Source organism: Lepisosteus oculatus, chromosome 25 (assembly GCF_040954835.1).
Source record: "Lepisosteus oculatus isolate fLepOcu1 chromosome 25, fLepOcu1.hap2, whole genome shotgun sequence".
NCBI classification, from domain to species: Eukaryota; Metazoa; Chordata; class Actinopteri; order Semionotiformes; family Lepisosteidae; genus Lepisosteus; species Lepisosteus oculatus.
Window position 1 is genome coordinate 1,364,699 of NC_090720.1, and position 22,607 is coordinate 1,387,305.

Below are 22,607 nucleotides of genomic sequence, written 5' to 3' on the forward strand. Positions count from 1 at the left end.
GGCGTGAGCAGTGAGGCGTGAGCTACTGCCGGCGGTAACTGAGCCACTGCTCCCAATCGTGAAATACCAAGAGTGGCTTAGAGTGACCTATAAGAACAAGTGAAGTGGGGCTCTCCAGGACCAGGGCTGGGCCCCCCTGATTTAGAGTGACCTACAGGAATAAACAAGACTGTGGCTCTCCAGGACCAGGGCTGGACACCCCTGATTTAGAGTGACCTATAGGAATAAACAAGACTGTGGCTCTCGAGGACCAGGGCTGGACACCCCTGATGCAGTGATTATGTAAAACATCCCTAGCAGCTGCTGATGAATCTGTACGACTCCCTACAGAACACTGCATGCTCATTTTCTACCCGGCTCCAGACAGCGGTGCACCTGCGGTTTTACGTCGAGAGCCATCCAGTAAGAAATCAGTGGCAATAATAAGCAGATGAGACCGATATCTTTAACTGAAGAGCCTCAACTGGGAGAGCAAGTGTTCTGAAACACAAGCTTGAGCTTTCTGACAGGTTAGTGCTCACTGTCCCCGTGATGCAAACGCGCAGGTAGCTCGCTAACAAGAGCCCGCAGCTCGTTAAGTGCCCACTTTCCAAATGGCCTCTTCTCGGAAAAGGTTTGGGGTTGGCATCACGGGCAGTCTGCTCTAGACTGACAAGAAGCATGCCAAAGAAATCCCGCAGGAGTATTACACAGAACTCTCTTTGGCCTCGTGTTGATGCGAGACAAAACAGCAGAGCTACTAAAACTGGAATCTACCTGTTAAACTAAACGGTTAATAAACACTGAGGTTTTCAGATTTGAAATCACTCAGGAACCCAAAAAAAATCTTATATATCTACGAGGGAATATTGCCTTGACAGCCGCTAAAAAAGACTAACGGAAAAAGTAGGCTACGGTGTGGTTCTGCGATGCACTTGGGAATTGTCTAAGATTACGCCGTAATAAGGAACGCTGTTTACAGCTGTTTCTTATTAATCTAGCAGCTGTTTTGATTAATGACTCAAGGAAAGCTGATGAGGCCTGTCAAGCTCAGGTCGTCAGGCAGGACTGACAGAGCGGGCTTCTGGGGAGGCGGAGCTGCCTTCGCCGCCCAGTGAAACGCACACCCGCCCCTGGAGCGGGTCTGGCGGAGAGGCCGCGCCGCCCAGCTCTTCAGCGACCGCCTACGGCTACGATGTGCCCGTGAAAGATCGGGAGGAGCAGATGAGCGCTTTCACCCGAGCCTACAGGTGGCCCGCGGAGAGCGTCATCCGACCTTTTCTTTTAAAAAAATACAACGGGCTAAGAACGGCCTCGTGTTTGGATTTTACTCTAGCTGAGGATTCCGGAAAAGCAGGGGACTTTTGGCATTTTGCTGGTGTTTTCCAGGACAGGTATTTACCGAGCCTCTGTTCCGTCGGGTCCTCATGCTATGCTTGCCGCTAAGTCCATCGTCTTCCTCTTTGACGGGTTTGAACATAAAAGGCGGAGGGTCGACGGGCTTCTCGATGGGCGGCAGCTCCCCGTACTTCTTGAAGTGGATCCGGCAGTCCGTGCACAGCAAGATGTTCTCCCGCCCGCCGTGGTGCCAGTCCTTGGATGCTGGAAGGGGGGGGGTGAAAAAAACAAGCGCCGAAGTCTCAGGTGAGTCCGTCCCGGCTCCTGCGTGCCGCCAGGCCACACATCTCACGCGCACACGCACGCGCAGAGGAAGCACAAGCCATAGCCCAGGCCCTGACCCCACGCGCAGGAGCTCAAGAAGCAGCACACAAACGCGGGCACACGCGCACACACACTCCCTTCTGTCCAGACCCATCGGCGGCCTGTTACACACACGCGCACGCCGCCTGACGCAGGAGCCTTCTTTTAGGATCCTTGCTCTCATTCAGCTCGTTACTAAAAACGTACTTTACACCCGACGGCCAAATCGGCAATGGATTTGTCCCACTGCCATGTTGGGGAAAAAAAAACAGGAACCAGGGAAAAATAAAACAGCACGCACTGCGAGACCCAAGCTGTCACGGCTTCAGAGACGTGCTGGTACGGTTCTAACCCACCGGGGCAGAACGAAGACTGGTCTGGGTGCTCTGAACGCCAGAGACTGCACCAGAACACTGACACTGCTCAGGGATGTAAAGACTGCAGCAGAGCCTAATTAAATTAAATAAACAGCTGTACACGCTAATCACACAACCATTCGCACATCCTTAAGTCCCACTGTCAGAGAAAGCTATGATCAGTTTCCACTTCGTTAGAGAAAAAAAGGCTTGTGGGTGACCTAAATATGACAAACTTAAATCTGAAATTACTGCAATGTAGGATCCACCCTACCCCCCTTTAAAGGTAGCGGCATGCTTATTCTTTAAAGGAATAACAAAGCTTACTGGTTGTGAAACAATGACGGCAGGCGTAGCCTTTCAACTCCTGCTCGCTGTCTTCGCTGTCGAAGTCATCCTCGCTCGCAGAACTGAGGTCCACTGGAAGAGGAGGGAAGAAACAAAACACTGAGTCCTCCTCCCCGCGCGGAAACGCCTCTGCTGCTCTCTGCCCATCAACCAGGGGCGCAGGAGGGACACAGAGAAACGGGCACCCACTGATATCGGCCCCCTGCGCACCGGGTCATTATCTCTCAGAGCTTTCAGTGCAAAGAAGCCAGAGGGCGAGGAGCAGGCTGGTCTGGACTGAGGGCAGTGCAGGCTTGTCCCCTGCAGGGGGGGCAACAGTGATTACTGAGGTCCCTGTTCCTTATTTTGGATTAATCTGGCACTGCCAGCCATGTGAGACTATGCCACTTTGGGCCCTCTCCTGTAGCTCAGGGCTCCCTGGCGTGTCTCCTGCACTCCACACAGGGGAGAGGAAGAGGAGGAGGAGGAGCAGACACGATTCCCCAGCTCCGACTGGTCAGAGCAGCCCAGCCTTCACCAAGCCTCCCGGCCCACGTCGCTGCAGGCCTGTCCCGTCTCACAGCGTTCCCCTGCCCAGCCCCGGCACACTCACAGAACTCGCTGGAGGGCGGTCTGGAGGGGGTGTTGACGGGCGTGGAGGCGGTGCGCGTCTTGATCCGGCGGAAGACGGGCTGCCGGCGATGTCTGCGGTGGGCCCGCGAGCTGGCGGCCTCGGGGGTCTTCTTCCAGTAGTAATAAAACGTTATCAACTCGCCCTGCAGATGGGGAAAAGAGGAAGTCAACAAATCGCTCACTCTCAGTTTCTCTAGAGGGGGCCATACACCAGCATAAACCTGCATAAATCACATGCATATTTTCTAAATATTCTTAATTCACAACAGCAAAGAAAGGACTTTCAAAAATGGCAAATATGTTCCTTAAGTAAACAGAATAACCTAAGGCCAAATCAGTCGGTGGATGGCTCTCTAGTTTCCTTCCACTCAAGTGCTGTACAAACACACAAAACTCCAAACTAATGCAGACCCATCAAACTTAAAATAGTTTTGATGGCTTACAATGCAGTGAGCATTTCAGCAAAAACTAGACAGAAAGTGAAATCACTTGTGAAACAACTTGCAACAGAACACCTTTCTTTTAAAATGCTGTCAGCCTGCACAGCTTCTAGCTCTGGTGAATGTCTTGTAGCATTCTGGCAGCCTACGATAACATTTCTCCAATACAGATTACAATGAGCCAATAATATTGTCGAGCTCCTTTTCAAAGAACAAGGACATTTCACAAACTAGCACATGTGGAAGAAATTAGTTAAGAACGAGTTTTCCATCCCTTCTCTAGAAGATAATTTCTGCGATTTAGCTGGGACAATGGGTGTGGTCACTTGCAAGTTCTGCTCACTGAGAACTTGTTTTATTTTTGGCATGAGCAAGTTTAATACTACAGGAGAAATGTCATCAGAAAAGCAAATATAGACCGAAACGTTTTTTTAGAACATAAAAACAGTGATGCCCATTTAAAACGTCATCTTATCTAAACATACCGCTGTTGAAACACAGTAAAAACACAGTGGAAATTGCTCCAATGTCCAACCTTGTTCAAAAAACCTCTAAATTAAAAAAAAACGACATGCTCTTCCAAAACCAGAGATCACTTCAGAGCAGTAAAAGAGATTCGAACCTTTCCAGTTCTACAGAACTGCACAATTCAAACTTCCGCACAGAAAAAGCCAGAATCAAGCTTTAGAATTGTGAAAGGGTTTAGAAAATGCACCTTTAAACTGCCTAAGTTGCAAAAAAAAAGGGGAAAGGAAAAAAAATTCAGCACGTTTGAAGACAAAGAGGTCAGGGGTTGGCCGGGGAAGCAGCAGTGAGTCAGACACTGCTGGACTGGGAACGGCAGGTACAAATCCAGGGCAGGTTTTATCAGCGGGTCTGCACGCTGCTGCAGAAGTGCCTGTCCGCGGATTAGGCTCTGGGGCGCAGTGACTATCGCAGGATTAGGATGAGCGCGTTGGGAGACTGCATGGGTGGCAGAAGCTTGAATGGAAACAAAAGAACATGTCGGTAGAGCTTTGGTGCTACAAATCGGGAGCGAAATGGCTCCTGGCCTCCTCGCTGGCAAAGTCAATTGAACTTTAATCAAACATGCACAGCGTGCACTGCCAGAGCCCAGAGCGTATAAATTTAACGAACAAAAGCTAGCGAGGAAATCAATACCCTACTGAAACATTAACACATGCAATCACGGATCAAAAAGTGCTTAAGTGAGTCAGCCCACAAAAATTAACAGCCACTTCTGACAACACTCCAAATAATAAGCATAAAACAGTTGATTCGAGTGGGTGTAATTATTCTGTTTCCGGATTAGAATTTTTTCGAGGTTTTCTTTTTTTTCTCGTGTAAATGGCTATATTTTCTTGGTAGTCAACGAGACAACACAGTGGTAGCCAAATCGAATCAGCCGAACACCCTGTGTGCTTACTGTTCACAAAATAGGTACGGAAACTAATTTGTCTGTTTCCTTAACAAGATCTAAACCCTGCTAATCTCATTTACCACTGGATTGTTTTCGCTGAAATAGTGTTTTTATTTCGTACTTTATTTCCGTTAAGCACGTCTGAATGCCATTTCAACACGAGCCACACTCTATCAATAAAATAAAGATGAGAGGAAGAGGACTTGCCTTTCCCTCTTGACAAAAAAACCTCCATAAAAGACCAATTAAAGCACTGCCAGAGCAGACGTGTTTATAGCTGTGGCATCTCACACACTCTAATATGTACTATTTAGCCTTTAAATAATAAGAAAATAAAACACTTCAACATCCTTCAAAGTTATTTTTTGTAGCATTTGGAAAGCACTTGTTTTTTTAAAGAGCAAAGCTACTCAATGTTGCACAAGAAGGTGCACGTAAAAATTTCAAACGCAGGTTCAAGTTATTCACCAATCAAGAGGGAAACGTGGTGAACTGTAATCTGTAGGGTGTATAGCTGAGGAGCTGTGATCAGGTTTCTGCCCAGGGCTCAACTTGCCTGCAGCTATTCTGTCTGCACACACAGTTTAATATATCTAGTCCAAAGCCCAGCGTCAGCCGTCTCTCCAAAGAAATAGAAAAAAAACGCTTCTCGTTATCCCAGAGGTGGTGCAGTGTTCTGCACACACAGGCACAGGCTTATTAATGGGAACCTGGTGGAAAAGCTGGCCCAGGCAGGCAGACCTGCACAGTAACACTGCTGTAGGTGATACTGTGACTACTGCCTTTCCTCCTCAGTCCCCTTATCTCAGTCTGTGAAACGTTAAATACACAGAACAGGCTGCGCTTGTGTGTTTAGCGCCAAGCCTGTTCTTTGCCTTCAGTAAACAAAGGATTAACATCATGTGGCTTATTGTAATCAAAGGACCTGACAGCACCAGTGACATCAGACAAATGGAGAGCAGGACAGGAGTTGCACAAGACTGCGCAAACAGAGCAGATTTATCAACAGGCAAGGTAAAGTTAAAATTACACCAGCAGACAATAGGCCCCGTGTTTCCTGCGGCTATTCAATACAGATTCTGGCATGGTGGATACACGTTCCCCAAACGCTGTACAGGGCCCTCGTTTAAATAAGCCAGACAGGAGCATTTGCGTATCAAGTGTCCATTATGAAAGCAGTCACATGCAGCTTCTTGTTGAATTCTAGATCAGGACATGCCTTTTCATTGCACAGCTATAATAATTAACCTTTCAAGTGTTTCCTACTTTACCACCACAATTAATTTTTGCTCCCTATTGATTCTACCCCCCCCCAAGGTTCGCCGAGCTTTTCTTATACACTCTCCTGGCACAAGAGCATTAATTCCTCCTTTAGCGGCTCGCGAGAAGGATTTAACTTTTCTCAGCAGACAAGATGTCAAAAGAGACGCGACAGGCAAATCCGCAAGCTTGCAGCGTTTCCCCCGCCGGCAACGGGGAGCATCTCGTTAATGAAGAGATGACCACGTGCTCTCCCCAGCTGCACCCCTTTTGCAACCCACCGATGTGTTAACGAGTGCTAACGAGTTAACGCGTGCTAGAGGAGCCAAGTCAGTAAAGATTGCCATCGCTTGCACACACAGGCCAACCTGCATTATTCAGGGGTTCATCTTAGACACTGCTGTGCCATGCCTCACGATTTATCTGCACTTACAAAAAAAACCTCGCCGCCCCCTTCCCAATTGCCGCGGACTATTTATGAAAGCAATAGAAAACAGCGGAACAAGTCATCAAAACGTTAAACCGCTCGGGGCTGAAAGGTACAACTGCTCCAATTTGTGGCTTAAAAGGCCTGTTTGCAGAAGAGCAACAGATCAATCGCTCCTGTCCACTGTTGCAATTTCTTGACTCAATTAATGAGCTCTTCTCAAAACACTGGCGGGGCAGACTCCACACTCCGATGGCCAATTATACAGCTGACAGTGTACAACAGTGGCTGTGTACCTAGCACGGGTGAGCTCAGCGGAGACCATGCAAGAGGCTTCCTCATTGCTCTGCGAGATAATTCGCACAGCCATTCAACTAAGATATTGTCCCCCGCAGCAGCTACAGCTCCACAGGGGAACAAAGATTAGCATTAAGGAGCTAAAGAGTCTTCACGTACTACTCACACTTGCACATGTGTGCGTGAGGCAGGGTTTTCAGCAAGATGCTGCTTTGGCTTTGCACACCTATAAATTATGCATTTTTTTTGCACTGTGTACAGTCACTCTGGCTAAACAAGTGCCCGAGCAAGAAACAAAAGCAGCCACAGCTCCTTGTGCTCCTAGGGGGAAACGCGCTGTCAACACCCAAAATTGGGTTATGGTGCAACCATAAGAATCTCTGTGGTGTGGAACTGGAGTAGCAGACTGCCCCCGAAAAGCACAACTTGGCTTGGACAGTCTTACCAAATCGCTCATGGTCTCTAAGAAATGGCAAAAAAAAACTGAATAAAAAAATCAGAAAAATTATTTCCAAAACAACCAATCAGCTGTTATTGCTATTTTTCTTTGCATTAACAATAGTGCACGCTGCTGGAGCCTGGGCCTTTCATTTTAAGGCGCTGACACATTAGTGAGCGCTTCCGCACTCCCAGGCAGCTGCAGGTAGGAATAAGAGGCCGCCAGGTGCGCCTCAGCCACAGCCAGGCACAAGCAAGGAGCATGGCCGGCTGGAATCCCAGTGTGAAGCCCCACTCCAGAACGCAGATAAAGACTGTTCCGACGGGGCATGCTGCCTCTGCTCCCAAGCTAATGACTGCTCCCAGCACACCACAGGCTCCCTACCGCTCCAGAACACGGGACTCTGAACCCAAAGGAAGAGAAAGACAGAAAAGAAAGAAGATGGATCGAACAAAAACAGGATGGGGGAGGAGGGGGGCTTGGTGCAGCGGCGGCGAACAGCCTTGCTGTTGCATCTATTCCATCATTCACCCTCTGTATTTTACCAACGCGCTTCCTATTAAACACATAGCAGCAACACGCAGACGTACACAAGCCAAAACTGCTTCTATAACAGTGCCGACTTTCCTAACCAGGAAAAGAGCAAGGTGGGCGGTTTTCTCTCATTTGTGACCGGGCTTATGTTCCTGACTCACTGATCCTTCAAGGGGGACAAGGACTTCACCACCCATCAGCCCATCTGGGCTGCTTCAGGCCAGCGGGTCTCTCGGCGGTGGGTTACTTACAGTCAACATCTCCTGCTCCTTCCGTTCAGATCTAACATACAAAAGCAAAACCCCTCTCCCCACGGTAAACCATTTTATTTTTCTGGCTTTCGTCTCACTCACAATCCTATCAACCGTACACGGCGCTGAACTGACAGGTGTCGGGATCGCCCCATAAAATATACAGCAGCAAGCGGATGTTGGCGGGAGAGAGGGAGGAGGGGGGGGGGGCAGATGAAAGATAGGGAATGAATGCCAGGGAACTGTTTTAAGGGGTATCATCTGTTATGTCGCCAAATTTCCCGAGGTGATAATTGAATGACAGCAGCTCCAGGAAAATCCATTTTCAAGCCACAGAAAAGGATAGTTAAGAAAAAAAACACATCCCTCTCGGAGGCATGTAATGGCTGTCAGAAAACGAAGAGGCTGTCTGCTTCTCCCCGATTTTTTTTTTCCTGGTTATTTTTCTTCCGGTTTTGTCGTGCGGCATTCGACGATCCTCTTTCTCGAGACAGAAATAACGCAGATGATAACGCTCCGGATAATCCAATTTTGGAGCCCCTCCCCCAGGAATAACATGGATCCCAGAAGGAGAAAAGGAAATTGTGATTCCAGATGTGTGCAAGGATCTTGTGAACGTCCGCACATACAGATGCGCACAGACCGAGCCGGAGGAAATGCATCTTCCACACGATTCGACTGAAAGAACTGTAGGTCTGTTCAGAATGTTTCTTTAACGTCAAACACGGATCTTATAATTTGACAGAAGCTTCCCGATTCCTTATCTTGACATCAAAATGTCAGAGGATCTTAGGAGGCAGGCAGGAAGCTCAGGATATGCTGGGGGCTATGCAGCTAAATTAAATGGAATTCACTGCAGTGCTTTCTGTGGCTTTTCAGCTGTCGACTTAGTGAACAAGAATTTCCCTTTTCCAAATTCCTAAATTACAAGATAACCCACACAGCAAGAAGTCATATTTCTCTGATTATGTTAGTTTTGTTTTATGGCTAGCGGCACAGTAAGTCATGTGCCACACTAACACTTTCCTCTGTGGCAGCGGGGATGCAGGAGAGTGTGGGTAAGGCATGGGACAGTGGCCGGCCAGCCACCAGCCCTCTCTCTCAGCTCTGGGCAGCGTTACACAGGACTGCTAATAACAGGGAGGCAGACTCCTTAAGAAAATCATAGTCGCTAAAAGAAACATTCATAAAACTGATGAGCATACCAACTTGAAAATCTGTTCTGAGCACAGTGTCTGGGTACAACGTAAGATGTTGAACACTTAAGGAAACATTTCTCCCTCTGGAATTTGAAAACCGGTTTGGAATTTTGACATGACTTACAGTTTCAGGTATGTTGAACTCCATATACAGCTGGATCCCAAGTTACGCATCCCCCTTCAAACCACGTACTGGCAACCTGATTGTAACAAAAACTCCAGTGCATATTCAGTTTTTGCGGCATAAATAAGAATCAGAATGTGAAAAACGAATCGTCAGTACCGGATATGAAAAACTAACCTGTAAGGACATAAAGTTTAGAAACCAGAGGAGACCACGTGCTTGTTAGGAGCTAACTGGTCCTTACAGGTTAATGAAAGCCCTGCTAAAGTCACCTTGACCAATACTGATGGTCCATTTCCATGACCTTATGTTGTAAATAACATGAATGTGCACGATTTTATTATTGCTAAAGCCTTCAGTTACATTGTATCATGGTCATGAATTACATTTTATACAGCGGACGAACTGCTGCACTGAAACGGTCGACACACCCAAGAACACAGTGTCATGATCTATCAAGTCTTAAAATGTGCACATCAGTACAGAACAAATACGGATTTTAGTCAATTTGTCACTGCACTCATATTCATAACCTTGAGGTCCCAAGGAATCAGCCTTAATTTATAACCTGTGATTACACAGACGCACACGCCAGGATCGAAAACCTACCTTTTTTTATACCAAGGTCACAGCAGCCAAGTTGGCAAAATTTAAATTCGACATTACAATGTTTAAATTGGCATTTGAAGACGGACATCCATCCTTCCACTTTCCAACCGCTTCAGGGTCTGGCGGGGGGAGCCGGAGCCTATCCCAACAAGCAACAGGAGGGAGGCAGGGTCCGCACAGGACGGGACGCCAGCCCATCTCAGGGCAGGGCCCCGACGCCTGCAGGAGAAGGCTTGAGAAATCTAAAGGCCCTTTAGCGGAGGTCACTCAAAAATCAAATCCAGGTCTCCGACGGGCTCTTCCCGCCAGCCCCGACAGTGTCCTCCCGAGCCTTCCCGCCCCCTGGTCCCGCGTCAGGCCACGGCGCAAGGCAGCGTGTCGCTGGGGGTACCCCACCTCCCAAAGCAACTCCCTGCCACCACTTAGCTCCTCGCAGGTGAGCACCGTGGAGGCACAGCAAGCATTCCAGCGGCTGAATCGTGTGTTAACAGTCTTATCTCCACTCCGAGCTGTGCTGGGAACAGATGGTTTTTGTTTTCCTTACAGATTTGTGACGAACCACACAAGGCCCCTGCTTTGACTCGGAGCCAACGGTTAAGGCAACAGCTTTGCAAGAGGACATGAAGGGGGGGAGGGGAGGGGGGGGGGGGGTGGAATTACTGTCTTAAGCACAACTCCACAGAAAAAAGTCAGAAATCAGTGTTTTTAACATCCTAGCCTACGTCCCGGAGCTGCAGGGACAGAGGTTTCTCCAGCACGTTGGCCTCATGGAGCATAAAAATGTGGGCGTCAATAGTCAACTGTCCCGAATCAAACATGGGATTCGGTTAATTTAATAAAAAGCTGTTGTTCGTCCATCCTGCAAGCCACAGAGAGGGGTTTAGGAAGCTGAAGGCAGGAGAGTGCTGCAGCAGGGCCAGAAAAGAAGATTCTGGTTCAGCTCGAGTGACTGGAGGTCTGAGCACAGCCCACGAGAGCAGCCAAAGCCGAAGTCTATAGAGAGAGAGTCATTCGGGAAAGCCAGAGGTACACATCTGCTTCGGGCCCTGGCCAGGACGTTCATTCTGGAGCATGCTGGGGCAGATGGAGGCTGAAAGTGTCACAGAACGTCATGCGTGAGGGCGTCCGAGCCCTGTGCTCGATTTCTGCCAAGTCTGTGCATGCAGAGCCTATATTTCATAGGCCGTACTGCATACTGGGGTACGCACATTGCCAAGGAAAATGACCGCGCCTATAAATGAACGAATTCCTCCTAATAGCTCCTTTTTTAAGGTTTGGCATATCAATAACATACAAAAGCCCTGTGGTGAAATCAAGACTTAGGGATGGCCCATGTTCTGAGATGGGATTAAGTCCCCATGTCCTAATCTTATCACACCCAGAAAGCGTACATGAACCTATCACAGCAGCATCGCTCAGCACACAGACAGTGTCTGGATGTGAGGTTCACGGTTTTTAAGGGCACAAATGATGAGTGCATGCGTGATACTGTGGAGGAAAGAAATTCCAAGCAGACCATTTTAGTTCTGAAGTCACTTGGCAGTAACCTGCCATCAACTAGCACGCCAATTTTAATTTTCAGCAGCCCATTAAAAATTCAAGAGCTGAGATTTTAAATTATTCAGAACGTTAGCTCAGGAATTTTCCAGCTGAGTTATGGGTGCCCTCTCGCGTATTTTTGTCAGGGGATAAAAGAGGAAGTGGCTACAAGCTTCCAGTACTGCAACTGATACTGTTTGCTTTAACACCCACACCTACAATCTCAGACAAATGCCTGCTAAGACTTAGGTAAAATGAAGCTGGAGCTACCAACAGCAGACTCCAACAATAACGAAACCAGTTTTACAGAGCTGAGGAGATGGGGAATCATGTACAGAATGTGTTTAATGAGAACCTGAAGACTACATTAAAAATAAGCAAAACTGACATGAACCCAGTAACCAGCCAGCATGTTACATGAGCACTTTGGGAACTGAAATTGAGTTCTTCTGGCCCAATAAAAACAACTACTTGCTTGGTTGTTTTTTTTCCAAGGACATCGTCATCATTTAATTTTAAGACCCGGCTTTTTAAATTGTGAAGGCAATTGAAGTATCTCGTGTTAGTATGGTCTGTGTCACACTCCAGAGGCTTTGCCAAGTGCATTCAGACCGGGACGTGAAGCAGATGATGGGATAGGCAGACACCACCTCACAGGTGAATGCCTGTGACCTGTGTGCGCCGCGACAGACTAGCGTGGGTTGCAGAGCGCTTGTCCTCGGGGTAAAAATAACAGCGACTGTGGTAGATACCTTTGCCGAGGAAAAAAGTCAATTAAGGACCAGTTCACACAGCAGTTCCGACTTGTGTTTAAATAATGAGAACAACGTGCTTCCTCAGGTTAGAAGCGGCACAGAGAGTGCTTTCGCTGTAGCAAGTGCTTTTCCAAAATCACAACGACCATCTGCTCTTCCTGCAAACGCACAGTCTCGTACTTTATCTTTTTCAGGGTGTGGAGACATGATATCAAAGTACAAATCTTCCTCAGTGACTCACGTCTTACATGCGTTGCAGAAAATCGTACAAAAGTGAAAAAATAAATCTTGGTTTTTACAGTCTGCAAACAGGTCTTTATCGTGCAAAATGAAAACTTGGGGAAACACAGAGCCAGGGATGGAAAAAAAAAACTTGCCTGCCCACACAGGCTGAGATCTCGCCTCTATTTTTGCTGAAAAACAAGCTGTGATACAGGATATCGGCAGTTGTCCTCGTCTCTAACAGAGACGAAACCTAAACAATCGGCCTATTCTGTCAGTTTCAGCCAGCTGCCGCCACTGTACACAAGCCCCCCTCCCTCCCCCAGCCAATTTAATTAATGCCTGAAACAAAATATTTATAATCGAGGCAGTGACGGGCTCCTAGCTGAAGGGACGAGGAGGCAGCGATGAATTATGTTTGACGTTTGCCGGGCCTGCACTGGGGCAAACATCTGCTACAAGGTTGCAGTGAAAACATTTCTATCATCCCGGCCATCTTGTCTGGAAAATCACACTGCCTGGGGGGACGTGCTCTGGCAAAGGTAGTTTCAGAGGTCCGGCTCACATTTACAGCCTCTACTGACCCAAACCCCCCTCCAACACCCGCGCCATAACCCAGGCCTCCAGCTCTGCAGCCCAACCCTTCAGTGCTTCGCTGAACCTACTGAAGCCACCACCGGCCTCCCAACTCCCTTCTCCCTCCTTCCCTTCTCTTCAAGCAGCAGAGGAAAACGAGGAGCAATTTGAAAGAAGCCGATGACCCCCCAAACCGGGCACTGTGGCCCAGGTGCCCCCCCTTAAGTACCTTCTTGATCGAAACATGGAAATGACCCGCGTCAGAACCCACACCACGCCACCACTCTGTCCCTGCGTGTGCTCACAAACAGCGCAGGTTTAATGCATGAAATGTGTTTATATCCTGCCTTGACAAAGGCCTACAGGGAAGAGAAAAGGTTAACCAACTTTTAAGCGAAAGCCAGTCGGAGGCAATACTTCACATTCAACTGACAAAGTGTTTTCCCCCCGGAGACTGCTTTTCTATTTTATGTATTACCTGGATTCTAAAAGTAAAGATTCTAAGTAAAGACGACAGCTGAAAAGGACAAGTAATTTACTTCTTATTGTCTGAAAGAGTCACCAACATCTGCAGGAAAGAAGCTGGGTTTCTGTCCAGCTGTGGACTTAAGGCAAAAATTACAAACTGCTGCTACAAACACAACCAGATTGGGACTCTGACAAGCCAATCTCTTTCACTAATGAGCTGCATATTTAGCCGTTTTCTTAAATGTCAAAATGCTCTCCAAAGATTTTTCGCATCCGTTTTAGTGGTATTTTTTTAATTCTCAAAAATCGAAATAGCAGAAACGGCACAGGACAAGTCACTTCTTTGACGTTTCTCGCCGCACATCGCGATTCATTTCACAAGAGATTATTCAAATCCCATGATTCTGAGTATTACTCAGGCGACGCTCTTATGCAAAGCAAATTAGATCTGTACCAATATCCATGTTATACGACCATCCTGAGTGAGGCCCCTGGCCCCCAGCCCCCCAAGGCTCTAACCCACAACAATCCTGCCCACTCTTCACCCTGCTGCCTGGTTGTTGACCTGCGTTCATTCTACACTCTGCTCCATGCACATCTTGCCCCAAAGTGCACCCTGGACACAAAACTTCCAACAATTACTTACAGCCACACACCAATCTGAAGAATGTAGAGCTGACAATGGTATAAACTCAGGCTCACAAGGAACCAACTCTAACACAAGCGTTCAATTTTCTTTTAGATGTTAACGGCTGCAAACAGTGAAAGTGAGATTCAACCACTTTTTTTAAAACCTATTACTTGCATTCCACAAGTAATTGGTACACTTGCATTCCACAAGTACAACAGGCAGAACTTTTTGATGCTGCCTCACAACATCTCATACCAGTCAGTGGAGCAGTGACCGAGAGCACTTAAGATATGCAAGGATCGTGCCCCTGATCCTTAAAGAAACCAGACAAAGTTTTGTAAACACAGCAGAGAGATCAGGACAGTTTACTTATCCCTTGGTAATCCGCACAGCAGTCACCTTGAGAGCTGTCACACTACTGTATGCAATTAACAAAGAACTCTTAAATATGTATAATGCCTGTTAGCGTCACTAAAACGAGGGACTATTTTTAGGGTCTATAAAAATAAGCCTACCGTGACAGTATTACAATATAGCAGTTTTACAAGGGTTTTCTAGAAAAAGGACAACAGGCATACAGATAACATGCAGTACTGCAAGCATGGCTTGAAAACATACTTGAACATAAAAATGTAAATTTAAAATGCACTGTTAAAATACAGAAATACTCCAGGCAGAAAATGTATTCAAAATTGTGCAAAAAGAAAAATAAAACCACTAAGTCGTTCTAATTTTAACTCGACAGCTTTAAAATCATGACAATCTACGGAAAGAAAAATACTTCTTTGGCGCAATGAGGCGTTTAGATCTAAGCAAAACGAATTCTGCTGTGTCAAGGAAAAAAAAAGTTTCCGACAAAAGATAAATATAGATGAAGAAATAAAGGCATAAAAACCCACGAATCCTACGGAATTTCTGAAGTCAGCTCCATCAGCAGACAGCGCTGACTGTGCTACTGGACTGCTTTAAAGATAAACAGGAGAAAATGGAGGGTGCACTACAGTCAACAGCAAAGAAAGCAAACAACCTGCCCCCACCTCTCGGTCTTTTTTAGATTTTATATAAAGCATTCCTAAAACGCAGCCAGGCTCAGCGTGTTTACACAGCAGCGGAAGCTTACTTTTGGCACAGACCCTGCGATCAGGCCAGCGCTTTACTGGAAACAAAGCTAATCAGGGCTTGAAAAATAACAAAGGGCAGCGATGTCGTTTTCACTGTATCTACATCTTCAACACTGGCCACAGGCCCAGGGTTTTGTTGCTTCTTTTCAATATTATCACAATGGCGATATCAAGGTCCAGACTGGGGCGTCGTGCAGCAACAGCCACGTTTACGTGAGGTCAGCCTTTCACAAGGTCAAGAGCTCAGCATGTGGAAAGTGTTAAGACTTTCCCCTTGTCTTTCCCCCCATGAAGGAGCAGACTTTTTTTTTTTTTAAAGAGAAAAGGGGCTACTACTGCGCGCTCGCTCTCTCTCTCTCTCCCAGGGCTGTAAGATTCTTGAAAGATTTGCTGGAGCCACTGCACGGTATAAAAACGAAAAGGCGCTGTTAGGAAAATAAATCAACTATTCCTCGAGGGTACGAGCCAGCACTTACTCAGAGAACAGGCTTTCGGCACAAAAACGAGTTCAATCTTAAGCAAAAGGGAGGGCTGTTTTAGCTGGAAGAGAAGGCTGACTTTTCATTATGTCTAAAGTGCTTCTCGCTCCTTCCTCGGTGCTTAAAGGGCAGTTTTTCGATTTGGTGCAGAAAAACGAATCTCTCCTTCCCTCTCGCAAGAGGTGGACTTAATCAATCGTGTGGAAGGAACATGCACCATATTCCCCAGCCTAGTGGCTCTCTTTTGAAAGCTAATTCATACTCCGATTCATCTACCCCTCTAACAGGAGATTAACTGGGCTTATTTCTTCTTCGACAACATTTACAAACAAAACCTGAAGCCAGAGAAGGAGGAGGGGGGAGGAATGGCGATCACAAAAGAAATGGGCTTAGGACAGTGCTGGAGAGGAATGTTGTCCATTTCAGCATAATAAAGAAAGCTGTTTTTCCTTCACATTGATGGGAGTAGGGACTCTCAAAACTGTTACCCTCTGTTAACAAGAAAAAAAAAAACGATTTCAAATGTTTTACGTTAGAAGTATTTAACATACACAAGGGCAAAAAAGTCAACAATACTCAAAAGGGATATTTTTAAAACCTTACACTTAGAACTAAAAACAAGCTAGCTATAACAGGGCTGTATGTGAACTGTGGATTAAACCACAAGTAAAGAATACTAGCACTACAGTAGTACTATAATCTAAAAACCAGTCCGTGCATAAATTACAAAGACCTCATATCCCCTGAAATTTATTTTAAACTGTTTAAAAAAAATTGACAAATACAACGTTAGCAAATGCTCCATTCATGTCCGAACAGCTAAGTTAACATTTCAGGGAAAATGGAAAATAAAGAACCAAAACTATGAAATGTTTACTTTCCATGGATTTTGGAGAAACAGAGAACACCAGGTGCCTGCAGTATTTTTAATCTTGCACAGCTGCTTTCTGTAATGAGTACCCACACAACAGAACTAAATTCCCCTGCTTCCTGGACACAGAGTCATCACTCAAAACTACCGGCCATTTGAAAATGTGAAAGGATGAGAAGCTTTTGAGAAAGGTTTATTACGAATAAAACTACTTTCGCTGAACATTTAACAGAATTAAGAAATGGCTCTGCATCAAGAGCACCACCAAAACAAAACCACTGCAGTGCTATTTATCAATCACTGCTAATCTCGCACTGTTACGATATCTGGATTTGATGTCTGCTGTTCACCGAAAGAGAAAGGTTAAAAGTCTTCCAGCCCTTTACAGCAGCTGCTTGCTGGTTCGGAGGTGGTGGGGGTCTGCGTTACAGCTGTACATGTGCCAACTACCCACTTCAAGAGATGCCATCAGCCTGTGCATTTGGCTATGTAAACCAACTCCAGCTCATCACGGAGGTGTGCACTATATTTGAACCTGGTGTGTTACATTTATCTGATGATGCAGCTGCAGGCTCCCATGAATTATACAAAAGCACTTACAAAATGCAGTTTAAACACATTCAGAACAGCTAACCCACTTCATGACAACCTTATAAGCCAAGGGGGGAAAAAAGACAACAGCCCCACAGGCAAAGTTTCCACAACAATATTGCTCCTGACAGATGTTGGAAGGCCATACCACAGATTTATATATCTCTTTTTTAAAGAATGTTGTAATATTTAATGTCTTGTCTTTTCACCAGTGCTGAATCTGTTCAACAATAACCCAGACAGCTTGTGCAATTTTTATAGTGCCATGGACACAAAGCCCGAGTAAAGAGTACAGCCAGAATGCCAGTTTAAAAAGCTGTAATGTGGAAACAGCAGTACAATAAAAAACCACCAGCGCTACCGCAGTAAAAACGCAGTACTTCCACGGTTCTTGTCAGTTGGGTATACTCTGAATAAGCACCGTCAGCAGCCTCACCTAGTTTAACACACTGCAAGATCAGAACAAGCCGACAGCACACATGGCAATCGGAGATCACACACCTTCACAGATTACAGTGAATACAATTAAAGCACTCACTCCAATTTACTGGAAATGATTAATCCAGAAACACTCTAAACAACTTAAAAAAACCGAGAGGACACAGAAAGTATGGCCTCAAATCATTCTGGTTGTATTTCTTCCTCCCCCAGAGAAAGCTGGAATACTCGTCAAAAGTATAAACTTATATTTCACTGACGGAGCTCTGCCAGGCAGTGGCCCTGCATTAGGTGGGATCAAGCACACAAAGCAGGAAAGGCTGATCCACACTGCCCACAAAGAGCATCAGGTTTTTATCTCCACCACACAAGATCAGATGCTTTGAGTTTTAACAATGACCGCGTAGTCTAACAACTCCCATGGTTTCAAGTGTCGGCGCACAGCCTCACGGATTCTACATGTCCCGCCACCGTTAGTCTGAACACGACATTACATCACAGTCTCCCGTTTGACTGCGTTGTCACTTGCCATGGGGGCAAAAACTAGCTCTGTGTGGCTCAGACGAGGAGGGAGAGGAGGGCGCTTCCTGCTTACGCACGTGCACTCACTCGCACGCCTCACCAAAAACCACGCGAGCACTGCTCTCGGCCAAACAGGCCTCACCCTGCCCCCCTGTCCCTTCTCCAGGCAGGTGGGATATAACCGGGATCCGGGCGGACCTCCACCAGCGCTCCTTTTAGACTGAACCCGTCCCGTCCGGCGGAAGACTGCGGAGACGTGCCTAAAGGAATCGCACGCGCTGCTCCGTCACTTCTTCTCCCTTTTGAGGGATGCGGTTTTCTGACTGACAGGAAGCGGACGGAGGGAAGAAGTTTAGTGCTGCACAAAGTCGAAGACCTCAAAAAGACTGACAAAGAAAGGGAACACGACGCCACTCTGGATACAGATCCTGATTTTCCAGAGCACGATTTTTTTATTTTTGTGAATTTTGACATAGTTGCTCCTCCTCTTCGATGGGATAGTCAGTCCAGATGATGCACAGTTACTCATCACGATGAGCATCATCCCAAGGAGCAGAGATACTAAAAAAACATTCCACGTAGACAGCAGTTACCCAGAAAGAGCTATTTTTACTTTTCTACGTTTTTTTGGTATACTGACCATGAATGTTGCACAGAAAGGCCTGGTTCCGAGCAGTGAGCACGCATTCACACAATCACGTGAACTTTAGACATTGGAGAGAAACTGTTCACACTTTTAAACAACACTGCTAAACAATTACCTAGACTTTAAGAAAAGCACTTAAAAAGGATTTAGAATTGACAATACGTTATAACAATAAGCATGACAGCTAGCCAACACATCTGTTCCTTTGTGCATATCAGGAACAGAAAAGTGTAAGAAGGTGAGCATTCAGAATTAATTTCAGGTGCAGAGAGATGAAAATGAGAGCAGAGCACAGCAAGTTACAACCACGGTATGCCGGACTCGACAGCCAACAGCACAGCAGTGCAGACAACACAAAGACAGAAGAGAAGGAAGTGAGCAGCTGGAAAGAGAGACAGAGCAAACTCAGAGGGGGGAGATTCCAGTGTCAAGGTCAGGCCCAGGGAACCAAAAACAGCTACACAGAGGAGGGGAGTCCGAAGAGCAGAATCTGTGGCCTGGCCCGGGAGGCAAGTGGGAAGACTAAAGTCTGGGAGCCTGGAAAACAGGCTCCGGGTGCTGAGAGCGGGGAGAGCAGGGGGAGACGGGGGGCAGATGCCGCGGAGCAGCAGTCTCGGATCTGGGTCTCTAGTCGGAAGGCCGTCCCCTCGAACCCCAGGCTGCTACACCCTGGAGCAAGGTCCCTCACTCACATGGATCTAGTGCAACACCTAGCTGCAGAAACAGGTACACATGCCAGTCGCTTTGGATCCGAGGCGACCAAATAAATAACTGCTACCCTGCCCGCAAGGAATTAAAAGGGAAAAGGAACTTGTGTCCCATTCCGAACCCCCAAACACACGTCAGCACTCGTGCCAGGTGGGCTAGGAGGAAAACTAGGGGGGCCTCCCCAGACCGGGAAAGACAAGATCTCAAAAAGTACAGAAGGCTTGGAACTAGCGTCCCAGCTGAGTGTAAGAAATGTGAAATCTGAGGATGAATGAAGGAAAAACCCGCAGGAAACTGAACAAGACTGAGTCAGGCGCCTGACATAAACAGGAGAGTAATTATGAGGAAGAAGAAAGCACTGCAAACAAGTTAAAAGGGGAGGCCACACAAAACAGAAAATCGACAATAAAAGATACTTGTGAGAAAATAATTATGAGCCTGTCTATCTTTCACAACTGCTGGGGGGAGAATATCTTTGCTTAGAAATAGAACAAAACGTTAGAGTTTAATTTAGGTCTGCTCTTTGCCTGGACAAAAATGATAAAATGAAGTCCATGCAAAAACTAAATCAAACGCAATATTGCCACCCCCACCCACTGCCAAAAAAGGAAGCCATGGGGCACAGCATAACAGGAAATCAGAAAGGTGAGAAACGAGTCCTCGCTGGTCCACTGACAGTTCAATTTTGAGCAGCAGTCACTCTGCAGCCAGAAAAGAAGACATTTTAGAAATATTTCCCCACAAAGCATGCGAACAAAATGCATCCAAAACATACGAAAAGGCTTCTCAGCGACTCAGTGCACTTTGAGCCAAACAAAATACCACAACACACTGCACTCACGCTGCACAATCAGTGCTCTCTGGAACAAGGTTTCAACCGCTTACTACAACACATTGCTTAAGAAGTGAAACAGACCTGGTCTAGCAGTCAGCGCTGAGGATTATGTAACATTTGATTAAACATTAATGAGCTTGGGGGTGGCGGTGGGGAGTTTATCTTAGGTTTCACAAATCATGTTTGTAATTAAGGAACACAAAATGCTTTCACATCTAGAGAACCCCTTACATGCACAGTCTCCTTCCCTCTATTAAAGGAGCTGCAGTTCGGAGATATTTTCCAGGCCATGTGCATAAACGCGGCTCTTTTATATTACTCATTCGCTAGCGTTTTTGTAAGGGGTGGGCTTGCAAGACGTACCCCAGAAATTAAAAAGAAACAATGGGTAAAAACTGGAAACCCTCGACTACTGGCAAAAGAATTTCTCAAAACACCCTGGTTTTATGATTGAAGTGGTAATTGAGTGAAAGGTGCTAAGCAGGAGCTAGGAAAACAGCATTGCCCACAACAAACCACCTGACATTACTTTCTTACGACAAGCCAGGCTCAGTACGATGTGTTGGTCTGCTTCTAGATTGGAGAGCGAGCACAGGAAAGAAACAGCTGCTCTGGCACAGGAGTGGGGATCAGAGGTGGGCTTGCGAATCGAGGGCAGGCCCCCAACAGGGACAGCACCTTTCCTGAAATATGGCCACGAGCGTACCATTTCTCGAAATCTGCGCACTGTAAGGTACGCACGCCTCCTCCGCGCCAGAGAAATTACCCTGCTACCGTTTCCCGGGGAAAAAATTAAAGTCTTTGCGAAAAACCCTACGCTAGATTCCAAGCCAGGCGTCAGGTTGCCACAAGACGTGAATTACTTTAGTCCCGAAAATAAAGTTTCATGGAGACATGACAGAAATGCTCACTAATGCCACCTTCTTCCGTATCGGGCAGTTTCGTCTTTTAAAGACTATTCCCCCTGTCTGTTCCTGTTCGTAACGGAGCCCAGTGACCTTTGACCTGTCCTCCCACTCCTTATCTTCAGTCCAAAATTAGCTGAGATGTCAGGAGTGCAGCAATCACATCTGACTGACAGGCCTCAGCGCAGCCTGTCGGAGGGGTCTGTAAACACCTCTGGGGAAGGAGGGGTTACCAATAGGGAAACAAAAAGCCAAATCAAACCTTTCCAGGTCAAAGGTTACCATCAGGTTTGTTTGGGAGGCACAACAGGGAGCCTAACGCTTCACGTGGGTGTGTAGTGTAGTTCACACAGCACAGAGCGACTTCATTCTTACAACACCCAGAAAGCCTGCATTAAAATAATTTAAAGGTTAACTCCTTCGTAGAAAAAAAATCCACCAAGTGATTTAAAGGCTTCTAGAACTAGCTACGTCGTAAAAAAAAAAAGCACAGGAAGAAAAAAAGACCTCCGATTCTCTCCACTTCAGACCGAGTTGTCAAGTCCGGTACAACAAAAGCTAAAATAAAAACCGTCCTCTCTCGCCCTCGCTCGCTTGAGACCAAGTCTGTTAAAGCCCCGATAGTTTTTATTTAAAAAAAAAAACGAGGAGCGCTTTAAGCTTTGCTCCCTTGAAAACGCAAGCAGGTCCAGCGAGCTCAGATGGCGACTGCATGAGATAATGCAGACACCTACTTAAAGACAGCTTTCCCCGGCGGCCGCGGGACACAGCGGAGGCCTGGACTTTCAAACTATTTCCCGACGCCAAAATGACAGGGCTCGGCGCCCGGATACAGAGCCGGACTCACCGTCTCCTTGCTGGGCAGCAGGTCCTTGCGGATCCTGAAGAAGTTCTTGCCGTACTGCCTCAGACCCTTGATGAACCGCTTCTGTCGATTCAAGACAAAAACAACACAACAGCCGCAAGTCAGCACGGATAGACTGTACACAAACACACACACACAGAGAGAGACGCGCACAATATTTAACAAGCCGCGAATTGTTTTCAAACTTGTCTTGAGGTCTCCCCGGTCGCTCTCGATCGTAATCTAGACTCGGCTTTTAGAGAAAACGCGTTGTTGTTGTTGTTGGGGTTTTTTCTTTACGGAAAAAAAGGAGAAATAACAGAAGCAGGAAACGGGTTTTGACTATTTAAAAACCTCACGGCGAACCACAATTTAGAGAGAGAGAGAGAAAAAACCTGAGCAGGAGATGTCTCATTTTTAATGAAGAAAATCTCGGCTGATCCCAACTAAGTTCGCCGGC

At 46.6% G+C, this 22,607-nt stretch overlaps 1 protein-coding gene across 6 annotated transcripts in view; it reads right to left on the bottom strand.

Annotated features, from left to right (window-relative positions):
- The window catches only part of rerea (arginine-glutamic acid dipeptide (RE) repeats a), a 153,117-nt gene that overhangs the window by 11,224 nt on the left and 119,286 nt on the right, over positions 1 to 22,607 (bottom strand). For all 6 annotated transcript variants that reach the window (XM_069183825.1, XM_069183826.1, XM_069183823.1 and 3 more), the window contains 4 exons: positions 22,151 to 22,231; positions 2,977 to 3,139; positions 2,364 to 2,456; positions 1,382 to 1,581 (listed from right to left, as the gene is read on the bottom strand). In XM_069183825.1, coding sequence (XP_069039926.1) covers positions 1,382 to 1,581; positions 2,364 to 2,456; positions 2,977 to 3,139; positions 22,151 to 22,231 — 537 coding nt within the window. The remainder of the gene's footprint in view (positions 1 to 1,381; positions 1,582 to 2,363; positions 2,457 to 2,976; positions 3,140 to 22,150; positions 22,232 to 22,607) is intronic.